The sequence below is a fragment of the Tyto alba genome, unplaced genomic scaffold (assembly GCF_018691265.1).
Source record: "Tyto alba isolate M040663 unplaced genomic scaffold, T.alba_DEE_v4.0 Super-Scaffold_6, whole genome shotgun sequence".
Lineage (NCBI taxonomy): Eukaryota > Metazoa > Chordata > Aves > Strigiformes > Tytonidae > Tyto > Tyto alba.
The window spans coordinates 22,901,810-22,922,804 of record NW_024881327.1 but is presented as its reverse complement, the minus strand read 5'-3'; the positions used below and the strand labels follow the sequence as shown (position 1 = coordinate 22,922,804).

The window sequence follows — 20,995 nt, the reverse complement described above, 5'->3', positions numbered from 1 at the left end:
TTCTCAGTCAGAAGCTGATCATGCTATTCAGGGTCACTGAGTGTAGCAAAAGAGAAAGTGACTGAGGGGAGGAGGTGGTATAAAATGTTTATCGAGATGTTTTGTGTTCAGTGAAGGTAGAATAAAAAGTTATAAATTTATGGGGCTTTCTGTTGCCACAACAGAATGAAATTAGAAAACTGGATTTCACCCAGTCTTCATGTGGGGTAAGTGATGGGCTGTCCCAACCACTCTCCAGTTTCTGTGTGATCCCAATTATCCTGAAAACACATTTGTGAGTAATTTATTAGAACTAGTACATCAGCTGGTACTGCAAGTATTTTACTGCAAGCAATATTTATGTGGTTTGTTCCTCTGTGCCATTTGGTAGCCAGTGAAGTAGCTTCATAGATACAATAAATGTAATTTAACGCTCAAATTACTTTTGATTTTTATGAGCAGAACAGCCTCCTGGAAAAACTGCAGAACTGCTAAGTTGCTAGCTTTTCCAATACCCTCCAGACAGTTTATGTTGAAGATGAATTTGCAAGTAAAGAACCATCACATTGTCTGGTTGGAAGTACAGATACACACGTGCACAGGCACAAGTTGGTCTTTGTTTGGGATGATTGTGTTATTCCATATGTCATTTATTATTTTCAGAATATTCATCCCTTTATGAACCTATGCTTGTGCTATCTTACATGTTCTTTTATGCTCTCCTGAAATGACTCTCCAGCTATTACTAAACTTGCTCTGGATTTATACCAAGAGCAGATCTGGTTTCTTCAGACAGGTGACAATGTTTCAAGCTCTATGCATGAAGTCAGACCTGCATAGATCTGCAAAGCAGCATCCTTCATCATGGTTATGCAACTATCACTCATAGCTGTTATTTGAATAAGATACAAAAGAATACTTTTTTCTTAAGGGAAGTTCACAAAGGCTTTTCTATCTATCTTCAGAAGATGCTGAACAGAGCCTTGCTGTCTGCAGTGCTCTGTTATGTGGCAAAATGGAGCACTTCAGCCTGTGCAAGTGTAAGATCTCTGGAAAGCTGCAGTGCATGGTTAGGCTAACACAGGGTCGCTTCCCCTAGCTGCTGCTTGGCCACCTGGAAATCTGTGGTCAGGATCCCAGTGTGTAACTGTCAGTCAGTGTTGGCTTCTGCTGTGTTTTGAAGTCTTGGTTGTATGTTACCTGTGAGATGTTATATGCAGTCAAGCTGTTTATGGACTTGCTTAAAATTTACCAAGAAATTTGAAAACTTTTTCAGAATACTACCCCGCTGAAGGTTATAATGTTCTTCAAGCTCTGTTCCTGATGCATTAAATGTAGTTTTGCTATTTAAAGCCACAAATAAAAAAGGAACACTCTGGCGTTAGTTGCCTCAGTTATAGATAATGTTAGATGTTAGGATTTATGTGATCTTGACATGGGCAGTATATATTCAGCATGTCTGGCTGGAGCGTCTGCATTTAATGTCAAAGGATAATGCTCTGAAACAGAGTTGCTATAGTGACTTTGCAGTGACTTATTATTTTGGGGATTTCATATTTGAAAGAAGTGGTGGTTGATTTTTTCAGGGTGCAGAAAGTACCCCCAAGGAATGCAGGGTGGTCTTAACACCACTAACTTTAGAACATATAATGTTGTTTAACAATTCTGGGGTTAAGACTTGCAGATGGAGCTTATTTATATTGTGTGAACTACTATTGCTGTTTATGTTGGCTTTTATTGTTCTGATATATAAGCCTAAAATAAATCACAGCAGTGCATTTAGCACGTTGGTTCTATCTGGTGTGAGCGATGTCTGCCAGTTGTGTCGGGCGTGTCACAGAACAGTTTTCACACAGAATGGAAGCAAAATACTTCTCTTATTTAATATTTAAAGTCCAGTACAGATGCGGCGATAGGTCCTACTTTAAATACTTTGCCATTACTTCAGATCAATATTTGTTTGCAAAAGACATTTGTTGAAAACTTTATGTAAGAATTTCTTAATTCTTACCACCTTCGTAAATTACATATGGATTATAAACAATATGTGAATCTAATTCTTGGATTTCTGTAAGCAAGAGAAAACAAACTTGGCTTTTAAAAACTATTATAATTGGAAGATAATTAATATGTACTTCATTTTAGATGTTCCATCCTGAGAAAGTTGTGACACCTTGATTAAGTGACCTAGTTATTTTTCTTTATAATCCCTTTAAGATGTCAACTTTTCCATGCACCATAAAAAGTCAAATAGAAACAAGTAAGATGTGTAATAGGAATTCCTTCCCTTTCCTTGCTCTGTGATATTTTTGTAAGTGAAGCTATTTGCAGTATCATCCATGATTTCTTTTAGTCTTAAATCAGATACATTAATCCTTTCTCTCTCCTCCATTTTCTATTCTTCTTTCCTTGGCCCCCCGTAGAAAACTGAAAAAATCCACTTTTTTTATATAAAATGGAGTTATTTTTTAAAAATGTCAATAAGTCAATACAGAAAATTAATTGCACTGTTTTTTTCAAACAAAAAGACCCACTGGACCCTATCAGTGTATGATGCACTGGTCAAATGTGCTGAGAGGTGCTGTGACCTACGGATGGGACTGGGCCATCTCAGTGGAGCAGGAATCCCTGAAGCTGATACCACTTCTGCCATCAAACCAGCCAGCTGAGGCCGGGAAGGGAGGAAATTAGATGAATCATTAGTTCTTTGCTTAATTTCCATTCTTGCACCATGAAATTAGTTTTACCTTTCGGACTGTTGAGATGTTCCCTTTGTGGCTCCCCTGTGGAAGTATGCAGGAACACACAGCCAAAGCCATTCAAAAAATATGTAGACTTTATTGAAATTTTAGAAGTCACCTCAGGAGTCTAGGCATGTGAAAGGGCTATCATGATTTCTACTGTAAAATCAGTTGCTAAATTCCTTTTATGGAATCACCAGCTTTTGTGCCAATCAATAGAATTTTCAGCAGTGAAAGTGTTGGGATCTATTTTTGGTCCTGAAGCCATTGCTCATATCTTCCTATTAGCACAGAAAAAAATTACTCCAGCATTGTATTTGTAAATACTTCTCTACTAGTTTGTCAGGGTTTTATTTTTTTATTTTGTCTGGTTTTGAAGAGGACAGAATAGGTGGAACTGATCTGATGTTAGCTCCTAGGAGGCTTTTGCTTATGTCTTACACAAGAGGCTGTCATGGAAACTTAGTAACCATGGGGTGAAAGGTAAAGCCCTGTTACTGATTAAAGACAGCTTAAAAAAAGAGTAAATAAAAACAACAACCTTCATATCATTTTTGCAGGCATTTTCCAGGATGGAAAAATATTGTTAATGACATACCTCAGGAATGAAGTAGAAATGGAGTTAAGAGAAATTTTCTGGACAAAACCATTATTTACAGGAAAACTGAATGTTCATTAAAGATGGTAACTGGAAAGATTTCCCTTTTTTGATACAGCAAAAAAAAAAAAAAAAACCAAAACCAACGACTTTTAGCCTTTCTCATTGAAAGATTTTAAAAGAAAAACAAAACAAAACATCAAAAGCCCCTCACAAACATTCCTGCAACAATAAAAAAATCCAGGTAAACTGAGAAGAGATTATTTGGCTGGGGGGAAAAAGAGTAAGTGGAAGGATGATAGTCTTATATTATAGGACTGGGAAACAAATTTTCAGTTGGTTAATTCAGGTAATGAAGAAAGTGCTAACTAGAACAAAGCAACCTTAAATAACTATAAATTCATTCAAAAGAACTAAAAATACTATCTTTGTAAATAATGATACAACTTTTAGTAGTAAATAACTCAGAAGCCCATTATTTGGGTAAAAAGCTTGGTGATGTTTTTTTTTAGTTTTAAGATTTAAGTACTATTTTAAAATGTCAGTTGCATTTACATAGGCTAGGATAATTACCATGAAATGCACCTAATTACCTACCTAAGTTGCCATTAGAAGAAAATATACATGGTCAGTAGTATGTTACCACACATTTGGCTCAAACGTGGACTGTTGTCAGAAATTGAATACTTCTGTTTTTAAAGTTTGCTTCAGTTTGAGATGTTGCGAGTTCCATCAGCCTTATGGAAAAGCAGAATAAGATGTTAACCAACAGCTTACATCTCAAAAAACGCATGTCTTAATAATTTGTTTTGTGGTAGATCTTTCTCCTTGCTTTTATTGAAAGACCATTTGTAACTTCATGTCTCTGATGAAGAAGTGTGCTTACGCCTCCGTTGGCCTGTGGTGCCTTCCTCATGCTCTGTCCGAAGCTGCAGTGCGGGGCCACATTCGATGCTCCTTTCCCAGGTCTCGGGGGGGAGTCAAGGCCACTTCATTTCAGTCTTGGCAAGACATGGTATCACACTTTATTTTGAATTACAGATCAAGTGTTAATTCTAACTTTTATTTTCTTGGCTTTTCTTAGTATACGTTACAAACTTTTCTTATCTAAATTTCCTATTTGTATTTATCCTGTATTCAAGGTGTGGCTTTGCACAATAAAAGTATGTGTGAATTTTTTTCTTCTAGAGAGTATAGCTTTAAATATTTCCTTTCCTTCTCCAAGGCTTCTTCAATATTCTGACTTTAGATTTGGGGACAGCACTGTGAGTCAGCACTACAAACATTTTCTTTAGACCCTTGGGAGTATTTGGAATTCAACAAATGATAGTTAGTAGCTGCCTGGGACATGCTTAATACTAGGTTGAATGACTCATTCCTGGGTCAAAATGACTAGTAGGAATTTGTGCCAGTGTAGCCCTTCTTCTTGTTACATATGAAATGCAGATTTGCAGATTTAGTCTTCATGCTTGTATTAGTCTAATAGTATATGATTATTTTTAACAGAATATATTGCATTTCTCTTAGACAAGGTCAGGATTTGAGGTATTTTTCTTTCTAAGTACCAAGTAAAAGAGAATAATAAAGAAAAGTTGAGAGAATTGGTAAGTGATAATTTTATAATTTATGATCTATACAACATTCTGTAGGAACTAGTTTCAGTAATCTGCTTAAACCATGAAAAGCAATATAAAATAAATACATTTATATTTTAATAAATAGGAAGCCCTTTATAAAGTGTTGCATTATTTATTCTCTTCAGAAATGATCTGGTTGTAACATTATAGAGATAGCCTACATTACTGTTGAACTTTATAAAGATTTTCTTTCTCTCTTACAGGTTTATGATCATCTTATGTAGATCAGCACATAGATTGCACTATTTTTATTTTTTTCTGGTAAATTGGATTTTTATTTTCAGAATGACATCTCAGAACCACTAAAATGCTAATTACTTTATTTAGTTTGACTTAGAAAAGATTCTTGCTGGCACTTGATGAACCCTTTTATGATTACTAGTATATCTTCTCAAATCTCATCAGAGCTGCACAAACTGTACGAACCATGTTGTGCTTTTTTTCCTGTGCATGTCAAAAGTTATGTTTGTTACAGTTGGCTGCAAAGTCCTGACTTCCAAGGCAAAGCAGCACGTGCTGTGCAGAACACCGTCAACAGATTGCAATGGGTCACTAAGGCCCTGGTCCTGCAAGCACTTTTGTTCATGTTTAACTTCTGTGGGGCATGAGTAGTTATATGGGCAAGCACATGGATATGCTTTTGCAAAGTTAACACCTCTAGTTATTTAAAACTCCACAGCTTTTTGGCCTGTAGCTGTGAGGCTGTATCTATGAGACAAATCACAGTCAACAGCAGAGCAGCTTTTAATCATTTTGTTATGTGGGCTTCTGCAGTATTGTGTTTTAGTCTGTGCAGGAGTTTCACAAATTAATGAGGATTTTTTTTGTTGTTTTTGTTTTTTGTTTAATTTCAAATTTCCTGAGCATGAATTTCTGGATAACTCTATGAAAATATGTTCATATTCTTTTGACACTATAAGAGGAAGTCTTAAAGGAGCCTTCCATAGGAAAATAAAATAAATAAAATTGTTTTTTCTTTTAGTATTTGGTTAGGTGTTTCATGGCAAGAAGAGAATTTCTGATCAACTTCTTTATGGAAAGAATGTGTTGCAAAAATCCTTGGGGTGTGCAAGTCAGAGAACTATTGATGAGGCACCTTAGATTAATCCAAGTGTGATATAGTTGCTGAGGAGCAGAAAACAAGTCTCTGAAGCCAGAACCTAAGCTGTAAAGTAATGCTGTTGATCAAAACCAGTTGGATTTGTAACTGGAAAGCTTAGTGGATGTACCATAGCTATTTTCTGTAGAGAAACAAGAATGCCCTCCGAGAGAGAAGCTGGGTATGCTATTTCAGGTAGCTGCCTCCAGACAGCACTCTGTATACTCATTCTTGTCTAAAGTGCCTCAGAACTGCTGTCCTTCACTGGTACCCCACCAGCCCCCTTACCTTCATGAACACCTCTGTGACTCTGAGGCACCTAAACACACCTTTCAGCTGTATCGATGAAAACGCCACTCCTCTGGGTGGCAACACAGTCTTCTTGTATTTTTGAGTATGCATGACTGAAAACACACACAAAACTATGTCTGAGTGTCCACAGGACCTCTGAACTAAACGCTACATAGTAGGGACATACTGATCTACCCCACAGTGCTCTAGAACTAGGAAGGCCAGATGCAGGCTCTTTTATTTCACCAGCCAGTGTACTGAGGCAGGGACAGTTAGCTGCTATGCGCTCCTGTTCCCAGGATTAAGTTTTAAAAAGTCAAATGAACCGCAGCAGCACAGCTCCTATCTGTCTTTGTAATGATCCATAAATTTACCAGTGTTACCAGGGATGAATTGTTATCACAGCCATGCGATAACTACGAAGGAACCAGAAAGTGCACGTGTGAGTGACTTTCCAGCCCCGTGGATGTCAGTAGAGTTTCTACTGTTAAATTAATGAACAAGGATGAAAATTTGAACTGATTTATACAGCCTCTGAAGGATTTGAACTTTTAGTGTCTTTAACAAATCTGTACCATAATAAGGTCAAGAATAAAAATGAAGAGAGACAGAAAGCAGAGAGGGATCTGGTTCATACTAAATCTGGCTTACTATAATCTTGTTTCTGGCATTTTCCGTAAAAGGAAGATCCACTTCTGAAGAGGCAATCCCAGAGGAGCTGGTGCCTCAGAGTCAGAAATGGAACCAAAGAAAGTTTTGAAGATGCTGCGGTTCCATGGATGAATAGATAAGTGCTCATTTTCCAGTTTTCAGTGAGATGTACTAGAAGTGGAATTTTGCAAACTTTAGAAGCCTCATGGTATATTCACTGGATTGTTTTATGCTGTATATTAGATAAAGTAAATATGTTGGTTGTGATGTATGTTATTGCACTTGCAGACAAACAAGCTGGAGAAATGATTTGCATGGTTACATTTCTATTCTGTTTGGGGAGTAAATCCATGTAAGATGTAGTGATGGTGCTCTACTGTGAAATAATGACTGGTGGGGTTATTTCTTCTTAATTGTATAGTGAATAAATTGAGACAGTGCTAGATATTGCAGTGGGTAGTGACAAAAATCCAGAAAAAAAGGTGACGCTCCTAAAATATATATATTGTAGAAAAGTGTGAACAATCTTTGTGCTGTTGTGGTTGTGCATTGTTGGAAGAGGAAAGGTTAGTCCATTCTGTCATTACTGCCTACTTTTTTCTGTTTTCTAACTCAAATACCTTATTTTGAATCAAATCCTGATCCAAATGATATAATTTGGAACTTTGCTGTTGGCTTCAGTCTGACCAGGTTAGTGTATTTAATACCAAGAATTGTTTGTCTTGCTCTGTGAGTATAACAACCTGTCCTGGATGACTCTGTTAATTCTGCACACTGCAAAAGGTTTTGAAATGTGTGTACATACAAATGCAAACAATGCATATATGCAAAATATCCATAAAATATTTTAAAGCTGTTTTATAGAAGCTATAGGAAGAACTATGATTATAGGGAATTAGTACATTTACATGAATGCAAATTTGAAATTAAACTACTTTCTTAAGCTTGTTTTACCTTCTTGGAAGTATTCCAATTCCCCTGTTTAAATGTGGGCCCATGCCCCTCTTAAGACCACATCTATATGGCCTGCTTAGTCTTCAGTTCTACGGCCAGATTTAGAAAGTAGTTGACAATAGTTGTCAAGGTTTGCTTTTTTTGTTTCTCTCTTTTTTTTTTTTTTTTTTTTTTTTTTTGTGGTTGGGGGTGTGGCAGGGTGATGTGTGTGGTTGATTTTTGTTTGTTGCTTTGGGGTTTGTTTATTTTGCTCTGACCTGCTAAACTATCTTTTATTAATAATTAATTAAAACCACCTGGGAATTATTTACATATGATGATACCCCAGCCAATGGTTCCAGCGAGTGATATAAATTCATAGATCAGACCAGTGCAGTGCATCATCATTAATCTGACAGGAGTCTACCAGAAAGAGATTGAAGAAGAGCACCAACGTCAGGCTAGCCTCACACCCAGCTTTTCTGTGGGGGTATCGTGCCCTGATACTGTGGGGAAGGTATGACTGAGGAAGGCTAACTTTTAGAAGTCAAGTAGAAATGGAGTCTCTGTATTCAGCAGATTATGAAGCAATTACAGCTTCTACTTTTTTTTTTTTTTTTTTTTTTTAATTGGAAAGGACTTTCATGACTAAGCAATACATCACTTAATTTATGCATTAATAACAATTCCTAGTGGATCTACGTGGTTGGAAATGATTCAGAACTGGTCTTGAGGATGTTAACTAAAATCCACATGAGTAATTCTCAACTCATTCATGGACTTGCTAGAGAGTGATGGTTTGCTAAAAAAATGCCTAGATATTGTCATGGTTGGGAGTGATGCTCCTTAGAAGTAATTAACGTGTATTTCCACACAAGAAACTTAACCTGTTTAGCAGCTTGCACCTCTAGCATAACTTCTTGTTTCTGTCTCCTGACCAAGTATTAATTGTGAAAGAGATAAATTTCTTATTTAACAAGAATGAGGTCAGCACGAGGGGAAGAATGAGTACTGTTACCATTAGAGCTTCAGCAAACAAGACCTTTTCTCTTCACACCTTGTTGCACTTTAAGAAAAGAATAGCCTTGGATAATGCAAGAAATGACATCTGGACTCCTGGTCTTGAAATGCAGCCCACCATAATGGAGCACGCAGTTCTTGAAGGCATTTCTCCTTGGATCTGGGAGAGCTAAGGAAAGGTTGTCTTTGTCCCTTGCGTGTGGACACAGGAAGCAGGACTTTTAACAAGGGAAAGAAGAGGAACCTTTTGTGCTTCTGCAGCACCAGCAGACTTTACACTCAGGAAAAACTAAGAGCTGAGAGCAAGTTGCAGAGGGCTGCTACACTAGATGTGGTTTGCTCTGTATTTTCGTAGGAAAGACTTTTTAATGATGAGAAGCATAAGGCTTTTCTCCACAAGGCTCATGTTTTCAGTGTTCTCTGAACAAAAAGAGAGATACTGAAATAAAAGTGTTTTAAGGAAAACAATATTCCGTGGATAATGTTGACTAGAAATGCTACTACATGTTTTGGGTGGTCACTGGAAGTAATAAAAATACAGCTGTATATTATCCATTGGGGTTTTGTTAATTCTGGAAGCTAATTTTTAAGAAACTCAGGGTTATTTATTGATTGTGTCACAGGAATATTTGGACTGTTCTAATTCCAGTCTTCAGCATTATTACATTTCAAGCCATATAAAGGAGAACAAGATATATAGTGCATCTACCCCAGTGCAACAGAATGGGCTCTAACCAGACTCTGTAAATATATTGTCTTCTGTGTTGTTTCTAGCCACAGAAATACTTTTCGAATTATTTATATTCTTCTAAAATTTGCTCAGCAAAAGCAGTTTTCATGCTATACTATTGCATTCAGGTCTCAAAGTGTTGCAAAGTATCCTTCAGTATGCTCCAAAGCCAGTTTATTTTTTAGAAGGGCAGTAGGAAGACTTTGCTTTCGCAGTGGGAGACCAAGTTTGAAATCCACATTTTTGCCTTTCCTTCAGGATGTGTAAAAGGAGTCCCTGGAGGAGGTGTGGTGGGTACCCTCACTACAGTGCACATTTTGTATGCAAGGACATAGGTGTGTTTCAGGGTAGAAAACAGCATTCCAGTTGGATTTTGTGTCGTGAAAACAGTGAATATGGTTTATCTGAACAGCAGCAAGACTATCTCGCTCCCTGCCTTAGCTGGGCAAATAGCTGGCCAGCTCGCAGCCCTCCAATCACCCGGGCTGCCAAGCCTCCACCCCTTTAGCATCAACAGCAGCTCTCACACCGCCTACAGCTGGCTTTTAAAGCAAATATTTTAATAAAAAACACTTTCAGTCATTACTCTTCCATTTAAGACTGCAGAAGTTCGGGACTGGGTAAGAGGAGCAGAAGTTTGCCCAGCAGAAGTTGCTCTGAATCAGGTTTGTAATGTAGTTTACTGCTTGAAAGAAGTAACCTGAAACCAGCGTAGCTTATCAGAGGAAACTTTGCCTTTAACATATGTGCTATTTGAGTAGCAAGAGCTGTGGTATGCAGTATCACATCTAGTTTACATTACATATTATTGTATCTCTGACAAACTGCAAATGACAGTGTTAATGTATAGAGGATGCAATTTATGTTTTCCTTCCCAGTCTGACTGGAAGGTGTTTCTGCTTTTGGATGATAAAGCTTTCCTTTTCCATTTTATACATATCAGACTTCTGTTACAGGTGCTGCTTTCCAATTTTAGGGCTTTAAGTATTATTTAAATGCACCACTTAAAATATTCCAAGGCATTGAAGTTTTGTGAAAGTCTTGGGCACAACATCAGCTTTTAGGACACTTGCAGTAAATCATGTATTGTCTGTGCATGTGTGTACCTAGTTTTGCACCATCTCTGAATTCTTTTGCTTTCATATATTATTGCACAAGATCTAATTAATGCCATACAGCAATTCTGAATAAGGCTAATGTACTTAAGAGCAAACAAAAATTTTCTTATAAATTCTACAGATGGAAAATATAAAATATAAACTTTTACAGATTTTTTCAGGAAAATGAGGCTGAAGGAAGACTCTAAATTAATCTATATACAGTCAGTATACTTTTATATTTTCCCATTTTCAATGTTACAAACTTACTGGAGTATTTTCTTCCTAATTGGTATGTTGTTTAAAATGTTCAACTACTGCACCTAAATTTTATAGTATATTATAGTAAATAATATTAGCTCAACAAAATATTTTGTAAGTAAAATATCTTTAAGTTACTTTTGCTTCGTGAATCTTTAAACATACATCTCAATAACAATATTAAAACTTTCAGAGCTTTTATATTGCTTTATAACAGTTTCTTTCCATATGAGATTTTTATCTTTTATATTAGAGCTTATAATGGAAAATTTTGTAGGAAAAGTTGAACAGTAACTGCAGCAAAACTTTGGGTTTTCTCACCTGTAGCTTGGGTTTGATGTGTACTAACTTAAGCCACTTATTACATGTAATAAGATTAAAATGTTATTTTAATGGAAGACTGTGATGATACATGATAAAAGTTACTTTTTTTCCCCAGTATCCACCTATCATCTGCATTTTGTTTTGGGATAGGAGGCTGTTACCTTATTTTTGCATGGAAAATACTATTCAAAAATGACAGAGTTTACATGACTGTGAAGCAGTCAACACAATTTTAAAGATGAGTACAAACTTTGCAGATGGAGACTTTGTCCCTTGCATTGTGTTTGTAGTTACAAATTTTTTGACACTAAACTTTTCCTGTTAGAAAAAGGCTAATGCTAGACAACCATTAAATGTTCCTGATCATCCATTTGAATGGAAAAGCTGGTATGAATTGTAAGGCTGAACTCATCTTCTTGGGTTAGCATTGAGATGTGTGGTAGTCAAGCAGTAAATTATCTGGTTTACAAGTGACCAGAAAAGACTGAAATTAAGTGTCTATCAGTGGCTGCTGTAAAGAAATTAAAAAAAAAAAAAAAAAAAAAAAACAACAAAAAAACAAAACCCCCATGAATTCCATTGGACATGAGGAAGCTCTCAGAGCTTTTTTGACCCTATGTTCAATAATCTGTCCAATTCCTTTCCTGTCTAAATTAAGTCATCCTGTTCTGCCTGTCTCTTTGTTGCATGTGGTTGGAGGGGTAAAACTGTAAACTGCCGTGTGGATGGCATTACAATTCTTTCTAGGAATGCGTTCAAGGAAAGAGGAGGCTTGAATATGGGCTGAACATTGGTCCTCAAGTCTAAAGCAGCTGAACTGGGGCCTCCTTTTTTTTCAAGGGACTCTTGGAGACATATTCTGTGTTATAGAGTAATCTAGCTAAAGAAAAACTTAGTCCAAAAGGGACTTCAGAAGTGCATTGACCCAGTGCATGCAGAGCCAGAGAGCTGCCACCACAGTTGTACACAGCAAAAGGAACATGCCAAGGTCAGTGACAAATGGATTTCACAGGTGTTTGCTTGTGATAAATGTCTCTGCAAAAGTAGACTTCACTGAACTGGAGCGTAGCACAGGTTTGAACGCATGGGAAAAGCAACAGGTTAGGTCTCCTCCTCACCTTAATCAGAAATAACTGCACACTGTTAATGAGTGCAAGGGCATTTTCCTTTTTGGTTTCTTATCACTAATTTCCTAAGCTTAAACACTGTATAAGCTCAGGATTCAATCTTTACTCTGTTTAAACTGCATGAACTCAGCCCACCCTGTATGATCGCACTTTCAGGCTACATGCCTAATGCTGCTGAAAGGTAGGCAGGTAGCCAAGTCTGCTCTAGAAAAAGTAGGACAGGTGTCATGGAGATTCCTCAGGAGCTCTGTGAGCTCTGGCAGCAGCAGAGCATTAAGAGAGCTCACTTCCTTCTTGATTGATTACTCGATACATTACTATTTTCTCAGCTGTCAAGTGTGGCTCCCCAGGAAAGCCCAGAGAACAGCCAGTGCTCATCAGCTGTGCAGGACATTCTGCAGGGGCTGGTGGAGCTCACAGCAGCAGAGGTGAAGAGGAAACTGAGGCCACAGTGGTCTGCTAGGACAAGGCAGGCTTAGACTGCAGATAGGAAAGGAGAAGTATAAAGGAGTGATTAGGAAAATACTGAGACCTGCTGGTCAAAAGCAAGAGAGAGCATTTTTTTCCATGTTCACTTACTTTGCTCCATGTTTCTGTCTGGCCTAAAGATCAACAGAAAACGGTGGGATTTGCCCAATCATGCCGACACAGGAATAAGACCCTTTTTAAGAGTGTGTGGTTGCAGTCGGTGTAAGCTTATCTAGGACAATGCTGCCACCAAAAGGCACACCCAGCTGTTACCTTCCTTGCTTCTGTAGGTTAGTATTTGAGCGTGAGAGTGTAATGGTAAATTGTGCTTGTGAGTCAGCACACATCAGCACCGAGTCAGAGCCCAGGTTATTCCTTTGCAGCCAGCAATGCATTACAGGATCTGTCTTACAAGGGACACCTCAGAAAAAGGTTATAATTGTCAATGATTTCTGAAGAGACTTTGTCACCATTTACCTACATCATTTGATTGTGTGTGGGGGGGCAAATATCCTCATAAACTCATCAGTTCTTCCTGCTGCACCTTCCTATCATCTATGAAGTGATCAGTACCAGAGCCTTGGGATGTCTCAGCCAAATCCGAAAGGGACCCATGTCTGGAGCACAACACTGCACTTGGTACACAGCAACAGCAGTTGTGAAACACTGTTCAGACATTGTTTATTATACATATGTGCATAGTAAGGATAGGAAATAGCGTAAGATGTTCTGGATTGCAATGGTTGTTATAAAAGGATGCATGTTCAACAAGTTCATGTGAGGATGGATATACCAAATAAGATATGTTTTCATGTGTATGATATTTTTTTTTCTCCTACAGACACGAAGTTTGCATCTTGAACTTTGTCTTTGGTTGTGCTCCAGTTTTTAAATGCTAAAGAAGAAAGGGTGTGTTTGAGTCAGAACAGGTGTTTCACTTTCCTGGCTTGTGGCTAGCAAGAATCATCTTCTTGTCCTCTCCACAAGAATTGGGAGAAAACACGAGCAGAAAAAAAACTATTTTGTCACAAGGATTCCTTCTCAGCAGAGAAAATCATAATATCACCCACCTGGCCACCACAATAGATAACTTTACAACCTTTCAGAGTTCTTTTCCCAAATTGCAAAAGAGCAATCTGAGATCCCATTTGAATAACAAAGTCTTGGAAACTGTTTAGTGTTCTGAGAACAATGTCTGCCAGAGTAGTTTTTCCTGTTAATGAAATACAAAATGAACTGTCATTTGGGGGGTAGGAGAAATAATTCCTTTAAAAAATGCCATGTTTCTGCAACGTTGAATTTGCTAAGGTGAAGGGCATGGAGTCACAAGAGACTTGCTGCCTGTCGCTGTGGGCTACAGCCTAGTGAGTATATTAATAGTGAAGATATATATTCTCAGTGAATGAAGCCAAATACCACAGGCAGATACTTCTCTCTGGGAGTCCAGTGGGCTGAAAGGACTGTCTAATTGTAATAGAGCTTTGGAAACTTGCCCGTCTTGCCTCCTTCCACTGTCCTAGGGCAGCTATAACCTTTCTAATGGGCATTAAGCATCACTGCCCAGAGCTATTCAATTCCATTCATTAGCCCTTATCAACTTCCCGTTCCTTGAAAGGGAATGGAGAGCCATTTTTTTAAGAATGCTTTTTGAAGACAGAAGTAGAACTTCCGAATGAACTTGAGGAGCTATTACAGGAATAGGGAGAAAGTGTTTCTGCACAGAGAGCTCTCTTTTATTTTTCATACTCAAGGGGATTTTTTTTTTCAAGCAATTCCACACAAGGATGGTAGTTCTCTTGCTTCTGAGTCTTTGTTCTAGGATCAAACACTGTTAAGTGAGCTACCCATCTTAATGTGAAGTCATTTCGTTCAGTGGATTGAACTATTGTGAGTAGAAATGCCCTTTACCGGTCTAAGAAACTGATACAGACCAGGGAGGCATCTACCAGCATAATATCTTTGACTAAATGAAAAATAGCCTCAATTCCCAGGTGGGTTTCACTTAACAAATCATGAGCAGAGTATAGATATTTATGGTAAAAGTTGCAAAGAGAAACATCAATTTGGGGAGATGGCAGATGGTATCGCTTGATTCTTACCAAGCTCTGAGTCATCAATACAACTCGAACAAACACTTAAAGAAAGACAGAACTTGTACATTAATGCTGCCTCTTCAAGATACTATTTTCTACAGGGTGTCCATGGATCCTCAGCTATCATTTTTTTGATCTGGGAAGCAGGGTCACTGCTGTTCCTCCTGGCAGTCACACGTATCACAGGCCAGAGATGCACTGCCCACCCGCTGGCCTTCAGGCCCTACCAGGTCACAAAATCCACGTTTGTGTGCAAGAGCTGATCACACCCCACACTGCGATGAGGTGCACCCTGAATATTGAAGAACTGCAGTTGGCACAGGATGAGCAGTTATCCCACCAGGTTTTATTAGATGGTTGTCAGGGAGAGTTGTGTGAGATTTCCTGTAAAGATAATTAGATCTAGGAAACTTCATTGGTATGGGAGGGAGTAGAAACACTGTTTCAATCTGCTTTCAAGCAGTTTTTACTGAAGCAAATTTTAAAGTCAAAAGCCATGTATTTGAAGGCAAAAGGAGATTGCATTGGCTTTGTAAAATGCTGTATTTTAAAGCTTTTGCTGTTTATAGCCTTAGTATTGGAGTTTAAGATCTTATGAATCCTATGTTATGTTGGTATTTGTCCTTATCTTGAAAGTTCTTATGATATATGAGGTAATAGAGGTCTGTTTTGGTTCTGTTTTAGAAATGGTTAAGTAGTGACCATTAGCAGATAAATAATTTCTTTTTTACAGTAGTGTAGTAAACTTAAAGATAACATATATCTTTCCCTGGGGAAATAAGTGCTAAATATAAAATTAGGAATACTGAACCTCTAATTTTTTTCCTGGGGAAAAAGCACACAGCATCATATTTAATGTCACAGAGTATTAATATATTACATTATATATTATTATATTAAATATATTAGTTAGTAGGAGTGATTTAAGTTCTTTATGCAAACACATTTTTTTCATTGTTGGTCACCAGTCCCTATGCTACTTTTCATGTACCGTAATGATTTCTTTTATTTCAGAGCTCTACACCCACCATGTTGCCCTGTGGACCAGCTTTGTCCTTTGTTCGGTGTCTGGTGAGGAAGAAGAATGTCAGCAGTGAAAGTTCTGAGGACTCCAAGCTGTGCCGATGCTTATCGACGTTGGACCTTATAGCCCTGGGAGTAGGAAGTACCCTTGGTGCTGGTGTTTATGTCCTTGCTGGAGAAGTAGCCAAATCCGATTCTGGACCTAGCATCGTTGTTTCTTTCCTCATTGCTGCACTGGCATCTGTGATGGCAGGTCTCTGCTACGCCGAGTTTGGTGCTCGTGTTCCCAAGACTGGTTCTGCATATTTGTATACTTATGTAACTGTTGGTGAACTGTGGGCTTTTATCACTGGTTGGAACCTCATTTTATCCTATATTATAGGTAAGCTTAAGAACAAACACATGTCTCAAGGGCTTCTGAGATGGCAGATATTAGATATAGATTTGGGTCTGTCTTTCTTCTCTGTCTACACTTAGCTGCTATTGCTTTTTACTCCTGCTGAGATGAAATAACCAAAGTCATTCGATTAGGTTATTTCCTTCTGTGCACCACCATTGCAGACAGTTTCTTTGCAAGATACTTTTGTAAACAGTGTGTCTTCAGCAGCATTAACTGCATACCTTGTATGAAAATTGTGTCAGACAGTTCAGTGATGATGCTCAAGATCAAACACAATTTAATTGATGTCTTTGGTCAGCAACAATAATTTCATTAAAACCAATAAACATTATCTTTTTTGAATTATACACAGCAAGGACATTTACAGGAACCCCATCACTACAGTATCTCACTTCAAGAAAGGATGTTTAAGTACTGACTTGTTACTATAGCCTCATGATAATTAAATGGTGTCCTATCAGGTAATCCCATAAAATACAAAAATGACCAGATCTGAATAAAATCAATGCTTATACGGCAGATATTCAAATAACTAATTCAGTGCTCTAGCAGAGACATTTTTTGATTCAAAAATGTTTTCTTCCAGAGGTACCTGCTCCAAGCATCCATTATATTATATTTAAGTACATCTACCCCTATGTGTATATCTTACTACAAGACTGTTGCCCAAGTCACTACAAAATTAATATGCCTGAGTATTGTACTGAAGTGTCTTCCATGATAGGAGGGTTATAAAAATAAGGTTGTATTTAGCCGTGGCCATGTGAACTCTTTACCAGTATTACTGGTATTACTTTTAAATACTAACTCTAGCAATATTGCTAGTGATTTTTTGCTTTACTTCCAGGTGGACAAACTTTCCTTCATGTTCTTAAACTGCTTTCTTACAATGCTTTATATAGTTTCACATATTGTAACTTTAGAAATAAGTGTTTTCCAGAATGATATCATATATTAATGATACAGAAATAATGTCTGCAGTATTTTGGGAATACGTCAGGTACAAATTTGTATATTTTAGTTGTAGAATAATATCTTACCATGTAACTATGTAGAAAAATTTTAAAACATTAAAATTCCCCAGCAAAACAAAATCATTGTTTTAACACAATCTCTGATCTTTTAAATGCAAGTAGCAACATGCTTAGTTTTATTTTTTTTTTCAGTAGAAGTAACTATCCTGTTGTACGTATGCAAAACTCTAAACATGCATGTATTTTATGAAGGTACATCAAGTGTAGCAAGAGCCTGGAGTGGCACCTTTGATGAACTTCTTGGAAAACAGATTGGTCATTTCTTCAGAACCTACTTCAAAATGAATTACTCTGGGCTAGCAGAGTATCCTGACTTCTTTGCTGTATTCCTTATATTACTTTTATCAGGTAAGACAACATATGGCTTCATTTATGGTGGTTGTCACGTCAGAGTGTTTCTTTACAGACAAAAATGCTAAATTGTAGTTTGTGTTTTACCAGAAATACCTTAATAAAGTTTAAGAAGTTCAGATGCACATTTGTATATTGACACAATGGCTCTGGGAATTAAATGTATATGATCAAATTTTCATGTGTACCGGTCTTCTTTTGTTGAAGCTGAGGCGTGAATTAATAACTTGTACTTTTTTTATAAAACCCATGATATGGATTGATGATAACAGGAAAATTACACAGTTCTGTGTGTCTTTTATGGCTTTATCACTGGTAAATGCCTTCAGAGGGTCCTTGAGGTTAAGCTCTGTAGTATGTGATGTGCTCTCCTTAAATCACAGATTGTGCACATAGCGCATATTTGTAAGGGTTTGTTTCCCTTTCAATTCTTAGCTTATTTGGTATAAAATAACTTTCTCCTTTTTAAGTCTTCAAAAGTTCTTTAGCCTAGAACTTGTTTGAGCTAAAGAGCACTCCAGGGTATTGGCAGACCAATCTGTAACCTGAGTAAACCTTTTACATCTACTCCACTCAGTTCTGCTTCTTTTTTGTCTTTACTCATGTATCATGTTTTTAAATGACAAAAATTGACACCAACTATATGCTTTTGGAGGGATCAGAAAGCTCAAAAATACTGCAACTTATTTGTATTTAATTTTTTGCTTTCCACAAGGAAACGTTCTTATTGCCACCAGGAGTGAAAGAAGCAGTATGTGTATTCTAAATGTGTAGGTTTTTTTCAGCCAATACTACAAACATTCCAGTATTCATAAGAGGTCTTACCCATATCTCAAATATTTGTCATATTCAGTCTCTCTTTAGACCAAACAACAGCAGAAGCTTTTCTTCTCTGGAAAGTGAAACTAAGTTATATGGATATAACCTCTTATTCTGTTCTAAGTGGCTTTTTTGGACTCAGGAAAATATTTCTGTTTAACTTCTAATGCCAGAATGAGTGACCAGTGCATTTGAAGCTTTTATTAGGTCTCTGTATATCAAAAGATGAGTTCCCACACTTAGGAAGATCAGGGAGTTTACTAGACAAGGTTTAGTCCAGCATCCTGCCATACTTGTGGCTCCCAGTTGCCTGTAGGACCAGTTCAGACCCTTACGTCTTCAGGAGGGATGGGAATGCATTTGGTATATAACTGGAACAGACCTTTCAGTTTCACCTCTTCCAAAGGAGGAAAAAAATAACATTTTGAAAAGCAGAGCGCTGAAGCTCCACAAACCAAAAGATAAAATGCTAGTGCAGATGCTGCCACCTTTCATATTTTCTGCACTGCCATTGCTGCTTCCTAAAATAAGTAGAGATTCTTGGTAGAAGATCTCCTGTGACTTGCCACTGCTCCTGAGTTTTCATTTGTGTCCTGTCTTTTCAGCCCCACCATCATTCCTTCTTCACTTCTCTTGCACTCACGCCACAAATAACCTCTCCAGGTCTCTGTGGTAAGCAGCCAAATCACCAGTGAATGAACTGGATGGAATTCACCACTGCTGAGGGGAGGGGCAGCAGGGATGGCTCAGGGCTGATACAGTAATTGGATTCTGAGCTGCACAAAGCTGAATCACAGGAGTAGCAGATGATGTATTACAGAAAACATTATGTGCTAAGCACAAGGGAAAGCACACAGAAATCTGGTTTAGGGTTTTTTTTTGTTTTTTTTTTTTTTTTCCTACACAAAGGACTTTGAAAAAAATGTACATACTATGTTTCATACTGCATTAGGCTGATTGAGACACTGCCTTCTTGGGAAAAACTGAGCTAAAGAAAGTGTACACCTATTTCCAATAAAAATGCCATTGGTAAAGAAAACTTGAGCAGCTTATATAACTTATGTGTCATGGTAAGATAGCAAGTGTCTCATTAGCAGAGTCAGAAATTTTTTAGACATTATCTTGAGAGGCTTAAAATTTTCAGACTTAATCTCTAAATAATGAGAGAAAGGATGTATGTGATATTAGTGGAAACGCTTAGAGTGAAAAGAACCTGTGGAGGCTTTCCCACTGTATTTAATTTTTCCTGATCTGCTCACTGCTTGCCCTTCATTACAAATCTAATGACAGTAGGATCCTGATGGAATAAATTCCAGATTGTTTAAATGCACTACTCTCAACCTAAGGCATCTGTTTTTTGTATCAGACTGTTTTCTAGAATCTCTATGATAATCAGAGTTTATGAACAGGAGGAATGCATTTCTTTTAAAGGTTTTACTAATCAGCTAGGAAATGGGACTCTTACGCTATGATGGGTGTGCCCTGAAAAATTTAGTGTGAACAGATTATGTTATTAATCTAATACTTTTGCTTATTTTATTAATCTAATAAGTAGCTGTTCTATAAGGAATAGATTCTACTAATCTGTTTTTACTAAGCACAGAATTCTTGTACCTATTTTTGCTCCATCACATAAAATAGGGATATGAATTGGAATCTCAGAAAAGCAGTAACAATTGCTCAAAATATTTTTGAATAGTTTATGAATACAATTAAAGAATCCTTCTGTCTTGTGGTTTCCAATACCTTTGCCCACTGACATGCTGTCAGTGAGTCTAATAGATTTGTTTTTTAAAAGTACAAAATCTAGTGCTGTTTTTTAGTATTATTCACAGTACTTGCATGTATACCTACTTTAAAATGCCATTTGATTAGTATAAGGGACCACTGACATCTATAAAATATTTTTATTTTATAGGTCTTTTATCTTTTGGAGTAAAAGAATCTGCATGGGTGAATAAAATTTTCACTGCTATTAACATCTTGGTCCTACTCTTCGTTATGATTTCTGGTTTTGTGAAAGGAGATACTGACAACTGGAAAATAAGCGAAGAACATCTCATAAACCTTACTGCATTAACAGAGTAATTTTTTTAAAAAATCAATTTACTTGCTCAAATTCCAAGCAATTTTCTGTTTTAGTGGTATTGCAGGTAACATATTAACTAATAGCTGTGTTGCTGGGAATGAAAAAATTTTTATTCCCTTAAAAATAACTTTTTATTTTCTTGTTTGTAGTTTCCTTTAAAGAATCATCTTATTTCAATACTGTTGTCTGTAACTGCTCGCGAGGTTACTGGCTTCTTGCCCTTAAGGCAT

At 37.2% G+C, this 20,995-nt stretch overlaps 1 protein-coding gene across 2 annotated transcripts in view; it reads left to right on the top strand.

Moving 5' to 3' along the window:
• SLC7A2 (solute carrier family 7 member 2) overlaps positions 1 to 20,995 on the top strand; it is a 53,804-nt gene that overhangs the window by 19,253 nt on the left and 13,556 nt on the right. The window contains exons 1-4 of one of the 2 annotated variants that reach the window (XM_032999251.2): positions 10,210 to 10,344; positions 16,064 to 16,454; positions 17,699 to 17,854; positions 20,595 to 20,760. In XM_032999251.2, coding sequence (XP_032855142.1) covers positions 16,079 to 16,454; positions 17,699 to 17,854; positions 20,595 to 20,760 — 698 coding nt within the window. In that variant the 5' untranslated portion in view covers positions 10,210 to 10,344; positions 16,064 to 16,078. Of the gene's footprint in view, positions 1 to 10,209; positions 10,345 to 16,063; positions 16,455 to 17,698; positions 17,855 to 20,594; positions 20,761 to 20,995 lie in introns of those variants that run through there. The other variant, XM_042808297.1, reaches the window with a different exon arrangement.